Source organism: Centroberyx affinis, unplaced genomic scaffold, assembly GCF_046629955.1.
Source record: "Centroberyx affinis isolate AG114_WGS23_722 - 3 ecotype Tasmania unplaced genomic scaffold, CSIRO-AGI_Caff_v1 ptg003592l_1, whole genome shotgun sequence".
Lineage (NCBI taxonomy): Eukaryota > Metazoa > Chordata > Actinopteri > Beryciformes > Berycidae > Centroberyx > Centroberyx affinis.
This window is the reverse complement of record NW_027281516.1, coordinates 1-9,032: the sequence shown is the minus strand read 5'-3', so window position 1 is coordinate 9,032 and position 9,032 is coordinate 1. Positions and strand designations below refer to the sequence as shown.

The window sequence follows — 9,032 nt, the reverse complement described above, 5'->3', positions numbered from 1 at the left end:
TATATTGTCTACATAAAGTATGTAAATGATCGGAATATTATCTTGAAAACTTTAGAAGGATGGACAGATGTTATCATGCACCCTGGTAGTTGCCTTAAAGCCCAATGTCCACCAGATCCAATCCCGTGCTCCGGCCGTTCCGCTTCCGTGCCGGAGCCGTGACACATCTGGTGTACACTGGGCTTAAGTCAGCCACCAGCTGTCAAGCCACTTCTCAACAAGTTTGTGATTTGCCCTCGGTCTCAAATGTTGTGAGTTTGAGTCCTGGGTGCTGCCGAATAAACATGCTTATGCCTAATCTGGCATTTTGCTGTGTGATATAGACATATTTTCAAAGATATTTCAGAGTTTTAATGATAATCGTATTACTATAATTATTACTTCTTTCTCCAAGCACTTTGTTTTTCTTTTTCCTCTTAAGCTATATCTGGCCGGCCCCATTATAACTGCTAGCAGTTACTAGTTACTATTGTTGTTGTTATAATAAATAAAGTTTGGCTTTTGTTGTGTAAAAGTTCCAATTCCATGCTAATATACATATTACCTACATTCATACTTTCAGGGATATGACTGTAATATGAAGATGCATAAGAATCTCATATTCTGAAGATGACCATAGCCTTGTAAATAAGCTACCATCTGGAATACTCAATGTGAATAGAATGTGAAAATGTAATGTGTGATTTCTTTGGATATGGTGTTTACATGCATCAACACTAAAATTAAATAGACGTGTATCTCAAATAATATTTTACTGTACATTATTTTAAGAGTGCATTCTATAGTGGTTATCACTGTATAAATCTGCAGTCATTTTGAATTTTCCATATAAACATCGAACAAAAAGTTCGGAACTTTGTGTTTGGTAGATTATTTCTCTGTTGTAACAATGCTTCTTGGCAATACATTTTATACCGTTGGAAAGCCTGTTTATTTCACTTTTAAATGGTGCCTCATTTGTAAGGAACATGCATTTGTGGGATGAGCAGCACAGCTGAGTATGTGGGTTGCGCTCATGAAAAATTTGCCAAATCTTCTCTGCCAATGCCAAACAGCTTATTCTGCTGTTGCTATTGACTCTTGTTTTGAGCTTCCGGTACCCCCAGGTGCTGACAATCAGGTACCTGATTGGCACCTGCACTGGAACCTGAACATGTGGAGGAACGTTATGTTCAGCGATGAGTCCAGATTCTGCCTACGGAAGTTGGATCGTAGGGTCAAAGTGTGGAGAAGATGGGGAGAACGCTATGCTGATCGCTGCACTGATAGAGTAACACCTTTTGGTGGAGGCAGTGTGATGGTGTGGGCGGCATCTCCATCACTGGAAAAACGAGGCTCGTCATCATTGGGGGCAATCTCAATGCAGAGAGATATTGAGATGAGATTCTGCAACCAGTGGCGATCCCATATCTCCACAGTCTGGGACCGAACTCCATCCTCCAAGATGACAACGCTCGCCCCCACAGAGCGGGGTTTATCAGAGACTACCTCCAGAATTTGGGAGTAGAGAGAATGGAATGGCCTGCCAACAGTCCTGACCTCAACCCAACTGAACACTTATGGGATCAGCTTGGGCGTGCTGTTCGTGCTAGAGTGCAACACAACCACGTTGGCTGACTTGCGACAAATCCTGGTTGAGGAGTGGAATGCCATCCCACAGCAGTGTGTGACCAGGCTGGTGACCAGCATGAGGAGGAGGTGCCAGGCTGTTGTGGCTGTGTATGGTTCTTCCACACGCTACTGAGGCTCCTGACTGTTTGTTAAATGAATAAATTGTAAAATTGCCAATATGTCTTGTTTCTTCCTTGTTACTGATAGACTTCAATCATCCAATCCACCAAACAACACCAAACAAGAGTCAATAGCAACAGCAGAATAAGCTGTTTGGCATTGGCAGAGAAGATTTGGCAAATTTTACATGAGCGCAACCCACATACTCAGCTGTGCTGCTCATCCCACAAATGCATGTTCCTTACAAATGAGGCACCATTTAAAAGGGAAATAAACAGGCTTTCCAACGGTATAAAATGTATTGCCAAGAAGCATTGTTACAACAGAGAAATAATCTACCAAACACAAAGTTCCAAACTTTTTGTGCGATGTTTACATTTAAAATGTAATTTAAAATCAGAAGTTCTGTCGGTTGATGCGGTCCTGTTCCATTTGAGACTTTGCCTTCATTTTCAGAAGTAGGATGTGTTCAGCGAACTCCCTGACAGCTCCCATTCCCCCAGGACTGTGGCAGGTGTACTTTGCAGCATTGATTGCTATCACTGGGGCATCTTGAGGTACTGCACTCAAACCTGCCAGGTTTAGACATGCAACATCTTGTTCATCATTACCTAATTGGAGAGAAATGGGGAAAAGATGAATGAGAGAGAAACAGCAAACAGAAAAGAGAACAGTCATTTCATTTCCTTTGCTTTCACTAGTATAGCCAATAAACATACGTATAGAAAAATACCAAATACGAAAAGTAACCAAAAAGCATTTATTAAATCTAGGATAGGCAATTTATTTTAGAACCATTTTGGTAGTTTTTGTTGAAATTCTTTTTACATCCTGACAGCTATTAATAAATCAAATGCTCTGAGAAAAAAATCTGGTCTCTCTGGCTGTCCCAGGCCCTGTAATCAGCCACTCATACGCAGCCCATGTGTAATGCTGTCATCAAGCACTCTTGGATTTCCGTGGTCTTGCCGGACACACGGCATGCCATCAAAGAAATCACCACAACCTAACCTTGGATTTCCGTGGCAGCTAGACAGCCATGGAGAGAGTTAAATAAATAACACACCTCACCAACCCTCCGCTTCAATAAACTTCTCCCATCTTTGTAGGTAATCTTGAGTATCATTTTTATTAATTGCAATGGATCCTTCTAATATAAAAATGGCTGAGTTGTTGCCATCATCCATGGCTCTCGCTAATTGGTAATTTCCTGAATTTATTTTGTTGCGCTTTTGTTTGTCTTTTGTGTTAGTAGGGTCTAGTCAAAAAATGTGTGTGAATTACTCCTTTTGCTCTTCAGTGTAGACATGTTTAGCTCGACAAGAACTCATGTACGTTCAGAATACCTTCAGAAGTCAACTTGATTTCAAACAGTAGTTTTCCAGGCTAACGGGGTGGTGCCCCAACTGGTCAATATGAATTAATTATATTTTTTATCATGGTTTATTATGGATTAAAATAAAGATCCATAATCTAAAGATGACGCTCCATTCTTTTGCCCCTTTGACATGTAACTAGAAAAGGCCACATTTTCTGAAGAAAATTTAAGTGTGCTTGCTGTCCAAGCAACAGCCATTTAATTAATTGGTCTTTGCTAGAGTGTTGCTAAGTGGTGGGTAGGGTTTTGCCAGTGGTTGCTAGGGTGTTACCAGTGGTTGCTAGGGACAAAATGGAATCCAAGGAAAAAAAGAATTTTGTTTTTACGGTTTACATTCACAGAGTTATGTTCATTTAAAATGTAAAAGGTTGCTGTAGCACCCCCAATTGGTGAAATGACACCACGTTTTACATGTTGGCTGAGAGATGACAGGCGAACAATTGTACCAAATTTGGTTGAGATAGCATAATGCGTTCATGAGTTATGCCAATTTTTATAAAATAGGCCCCGCCCACAACATTTGACCAAACTTTGGAAGCCAATAGTAGTAGTAAAAACTGTAGTGAAAAAACTGTTAACCTAATCCTAAATCTAGTTAGACGGAAATGGGCGTGGCCTATATGGGTAGATGCGTAATGACCCAAGGAATCCAGGGACAAAAAAAATAATTTTGATTCTACAACCTATGGTTCAAAAGTTATGGACCAAAATGTAAATAGGGCTGCTATAGCGCCACCATGAAGTCAGTTGGTGTAATTTTTTAGACCTAAGTAAAAGGGGAGAGTTTGAACCCATGTGCCAAGTTTGGGAACTGTAGCTCTTATAGTTTGTGTGCTGCAGCTACTTTTATGCAAAATCCCATGTAAGTGAATGGGGCAAAACATTTGCATTTAATCGCAAATATCGCAAAAACTATCGATAAATGCATATATTACACAACTGTGATTACATTACGCACTCTTGCAGACTGAACATTCCGCCATTCATTTCTATGGGGAAAACTAGAACGTGTACAAAGTTTCATAAAAATCCATTCAGTCAATTATGAGATATAAACTTTTAGCATTTGTAGCGCCCATTAGTGATGGAACTCCAAATGCTTTTGTGGGCGTGCTCAAGCAACACTCCTCAAATTTTAGCTTCATTAGACGAATGGTCAAGGAGTTATGGACAATTTTGTGTTAGGGCATGTTTTGTTAAAAGTTTATTGGTTGATAAAAGCCAATCCATTGGGGCAATCAATTATTCAAATAGAAGTTTGAAAGAGGACAGTCCCAAGATACTCCACACCAAGTTTTGTGTCAATCTGATGAGCGGCCTAGGAGTAGTGAAAAAAGAATTTCAGACAAAATTCAAAATGGCGTAAAATCTAGTCTGGCGGAAATGGGCGTAGCCTATACAGATAGATGCAGAATGGCCCAAGGAATCCAGAATTTTGATTCTACGACCTACGGTTCAGAAGTTATAGGCCAAAAGGTAAAGTTGCTTGTTATAGCACCACCATGAGGCCAATTGACGTGGGTTTCGTTGCCAGAGTAGCGGCTGAGACTTTGGATCTATCTGCCAAGTTTGGTTGCTGTAGCTCTTACGGTTTCTGAGATCCAGATACTTTTAGGGCAGAAGAAGAAGAAGAAGAAGAAGAAGAAGAAGAAGAAGCATAATAATCCTAACAAAAACAGTAAGTATGCAGGATAAGTATGCAGGATAATAACAGTGTGCTTTGCAAGCACACTAACAAGCAAATGTACAGCAGCGTTACCCATGTAGGCCACCTCCTTCCACTCCAGCTTCCTCTCTTCCATCATCTTCTTCACGTTTCCCAGCAGCTCCACTCCCATCTGCTGGACCTGGCAGCCCGTTCTCTGGGTCAATTTGTCAGACAATTCCTTGCTCACGGGTTCCTCACTAGAGGTCAACAGCACCACCTGGTGGAGCAAGCAAGGAGACAGTAGTGTTGTGGTAGTGGATGATTTGAGTCTATTGCAGGTCAGCAGAGGGGTAGCCTACCCCACCATCCAATAAAAGTTAGTGATAATTGGGCAAACAAGTGGTATGTGATATGTGCCCATGTATTCCTTAAACCTCATAAAAAGCAGGAAATAATGTAGAAAGTGGAGAAGGTAAAATTAAATACCTATACGGAACAGAAGTGCAGAGATCAAAAGGTCAACTAAAAGTTGAGACACTTGCCACTGCTATGCACATTCACAATGCTCTGTTGGCAAAATTAGTAAAATTTCTTGCTTTTACTGGTACTGCGAATGAGATTCTTGTGTCGTTTTGAGTTTGAAAACATGCACAGTCCCTACCTCCACTCCTTCTCTCTTCAGCATGCGGATGCCCGTGGTGTCTCTGGTATTGACAGACAGCATCTCCTCTCCGGATACAGAAACAAAGATCTTTCCATCCGTTAAACATCCAGACACATTACACAACATCAGCCGAACCACCTCAGGCTTGTCCTGGCCAAAGTAACCATACCTAGGGAAAGAAGCACAGATAGGCTGAAAAAAGAGAAAGGCTTTTTCTTTTTTTCTGTAAATATCTCACTTAAAAGGTGGGAAAAAAATACATTGCAGCACCTTAATAAAACCACCTGTTCTCACCTACCAGTACATGCAAACACAGACCAGAAACAGAAAAACTGAGAAAAATGTACAGAGCCAGAAGCCCACTCAAGCAAAATAAACATTCAAATCCAAATCAGACCCTCTGTTCCCCTGTATGTAGTGCACATTGGAGAGAAAGATTGTGTCATCAGTGAAGAAGATGCCATCAGTGACGTTTTATGCCCCTAAACTGTGGACCTCACTGCCTCTGGATATTAGAATGGCAAGCTCTCTCTGTATTTTTAAAAGGAAATTAAAGACCTATCTTTTTAATCTGGCTTTTAATTTGGAGTAATGTTATAGCCTTAGTTTTTAAGTTCTGATCATTGGTTTTGACTTTTATCCCTGTTGTTTATTATTATTATTTTTACATTTTATTGTTTTATTGTTGTAATTTTGCTATGTGAAGCACTTTGGGCTGCATGCTTGTATGAAAGGTGCTATATAAATAAAATTGAGTTGAGTTGAGTGTCCACTGAAAGAGTAACCCCCTCAGGAGTAATGGAGAGGAACATAAGGAGAGAGATGGCTAAATTTCCAAAGGACAATTTGTGTGCTCGCTTCAGATTTAAAGATTAAAAGCTAGATTGATTTGTAACAAACCGCAAATTGCACAGTGATCAGCATGTATTTAATATTTTAAGATTATGTCACCATCAGCCACCTCTAGCTCTACCTCTGCTCTAGCTTATCTGAACATTCCATTCATTTCTATAAATGTGTTTTATAACTTAAATAACTCAGAAAGTAGAAAGTAGCATCAGGATTTCGAATAGAAGAACACAAACTTAATCTGATGAACATTTTAAACATTCAATGGTATTAACAGCTTAAACGGTATAAGAGTAGCTAAGTGCCAAAAAAAGCTCCAGAAGAAGCTGGTGGTTGCTAGGTGATTAGCAGAGGTTGCTAGGGTGGTACTAGGTGGCCGCTGGGTGATTACTAGTAGCAGCAGTCGTAGTCCTACATTAGCAGTAGATGTAGTATTAGGGGAAGTAGTAGTAGCAGTAGTAGCAGTAGTAATAGCAGTAGTAGTTGTAATAATAGCATGAGTAGAAGTCATAATATATAATAGTACTACACAGTAATGTCAATCCAGCTGACTCAAGCTATATTTGCTCTTTCGGATATATTTCAACAATCAGTAGTGAAAAACAACCCATAGTATTGGTGAAAATAACTGTTAAAGCCAAATCTACATTGGACACGTCACGTCAGCAGGAATCTTTCCAAAAACGAAAAGGTGGGGCAGAGAAATTGAGGGACAAAATATAAAGGCCCATGAAGCTCAGGCATCAAAATGCGCAAAAATTACTGACCTTTTCAGTAGTGCAAGCACCCAGCAGCATTTCCATTGCCGGTGGAACGGCATCAAGAGGCTCAGTGCCTCTCTCTACATGCCCCCTTTACTCCACCTTTTAATTGTTTATAGTTTGTTATTAGACAGCGTTATAGTTTATTAGAATTTATTGTTACCTGGTGTTGGTTAATTAAAATATTTATTGTTGAAAGTTAACAAATTAAAGTGCTAAAAATGGCAATGGCAATCCCTGACTGATTTCATCTGTATTGATATAGATTATATCGCCTTTTCAAATATAGCCCTTTATCATGATAATGCTCAATGTCGTGTATCCATAGTGGGTTTTCCAACCTAGCCCAGTAATAATGGTATATGTAAAGGAATTACATTTTGTACTATGAAAACTCAAATTATGTATTTTGATTAACAATGGCCATCCAGATGGGATGTAGACAGGAGATGGGGTGAGATAGGAGATGGCAAGTGCATCTGGCAAAGTTCTAAGTGGCAAATCTAAATTGTGAGCTGACAGCACAGTAATGGAAATGAATGAACATCTGTTGGAGAACAATGTATTCCATGGATTAAGAGTAGGATTAATATGAATGTCAGCACAAACAGTAACACAGTTGTCGTGTTGTCCTAATTCAGGCTGGCTGTGTGTGTGTGTCTCACCTGAGAACCCTCTGTTCTGCCACAGGCCAGTCGATGTCAACGTCAATGTCTACACTATACTCTGGCAGCATCTCATAGTAGGCCATCTTGCCACCCTGGAGAGAGTGGAATGGTGAGAGTAGGGGGAGATAAGAATAGAAAAGTGACAAACACAGAGCAGCATACCTAAACGTCTGCTGGACTACAGTGGAAGCAAACCACAAAATTAAACCAACAAACATGGGGGTAACTGAAGATGGCTGAAAAATACCACGGAAAATACAACCGGACCAGCGAGACATTAAAAGGTTTCAAAACAAAGTCTGGGAATTTTTCAGCTCTAAAGCCAATGATACAGCAGAGTAAAACCTCTGTAGAATAGAATGGACATCCACAATAGCACAACATTTAAAACGAAAGTATCCCAGAGCCACTCTGAAACTGATAATAGTTGATGAGTAACGTTATTTATGCTATCTGGCTATCAGTGATGAGTAACTTGACTACAGACCTTATGTGCTGATCGCTCTGGCTAGTTATGGTTAGGTAACTATTAACCTTACAGGATGAAGATAGCAGATAGCTCTCATCTCCGAGTAAAACTTTTTCATAAAAACTTAGCCATAAATCCACAGGCTGCTATTTTCTTTGCCACTAAATTAATATTAATGTGAAGAGTATTTTATAATTTTAAATTAAAGAAAGAATTCATTGATACATTTCTGTATTGTACACCTAAGACAATATTATTATATCATAACATACAATTGTGCAATGAAGTATACTATTTTTCTTCCTGTCTTCCTACTAACAAAGGTGTATAAATGATTTTCTCCTCAGTTAGCAGAAGTCTTGACAGCATCCTACACCTGCTCCTCAAAGACTTGAGAGCTCAATAAAGCTTTCAATTTTTAGCCGCTTGATTCATTTTTTATTTTGTTATGACTAATGTAACAAAGAAAATAATCATTAGATTAATCGATTACCAAAATAATTGTTAGATGCATCGTTTTTTGTTTAAAACCACTGTTAAGGTAACGGTGAAACTTTTTGATTTGATATTGATATAACTTAGTTTAAGTTGAATTGTATCATGTCATGCTTAGAAATCGATAGAATTCCAGGTAGTATTGAGTTACATTATGGCGCGTTCAAGCTCTGTTTTGGAAAAATTTGCATTTGACAAAGCTAACATAGTAACTCCATTCAAATGTATTGCAAACTCAACTGAAATGTGTTTGAGGTGTAAGCCTGTAATATGTAGCCTTTGGTGAGAAACTGCAGTGAATACATTTATTTGAATTATGAAATTGGTTTTATGTTGTACAACAGTAGAAAATAGATTATATAGTGTGAA

General features: G+C 39.2%; 1 protein-coding gene across 1 annotated transcript; it reads right to left on the bottom strand.

Moving 5' to 3' along the window:
- Positions 1 to 2,088: 2,088 nt before the first annotated feature.
- LOC139661718 (N-acylneuraminate cytidylyltransferase-like) lies at positions 2,089 to 7,793 on the bottom strand. The gene is made up of 4 exons (XM_071540273.1): positions 7,697 to 7,793; positions 5,419 to 5,590; positions 4,869 to 5,034; positions 2,089 to 2,342 (listed from the first exon to the last, which is right to left on the bottom strand). Exons 1-4 carry the CDS (start codon positions 7,780 to 7,782, stop codon positions 2,128 to 2,130), a joined length of 639 nt encoding a protein of 212 aa, XP_071396374.1. The 5' UTR covers positions 7,783 to 7,793; the 3' UTR covers positions 2,089 to 2,127.
- Positions 7,794 to 9,032: the final 1,239 nt, after the last annotated feature.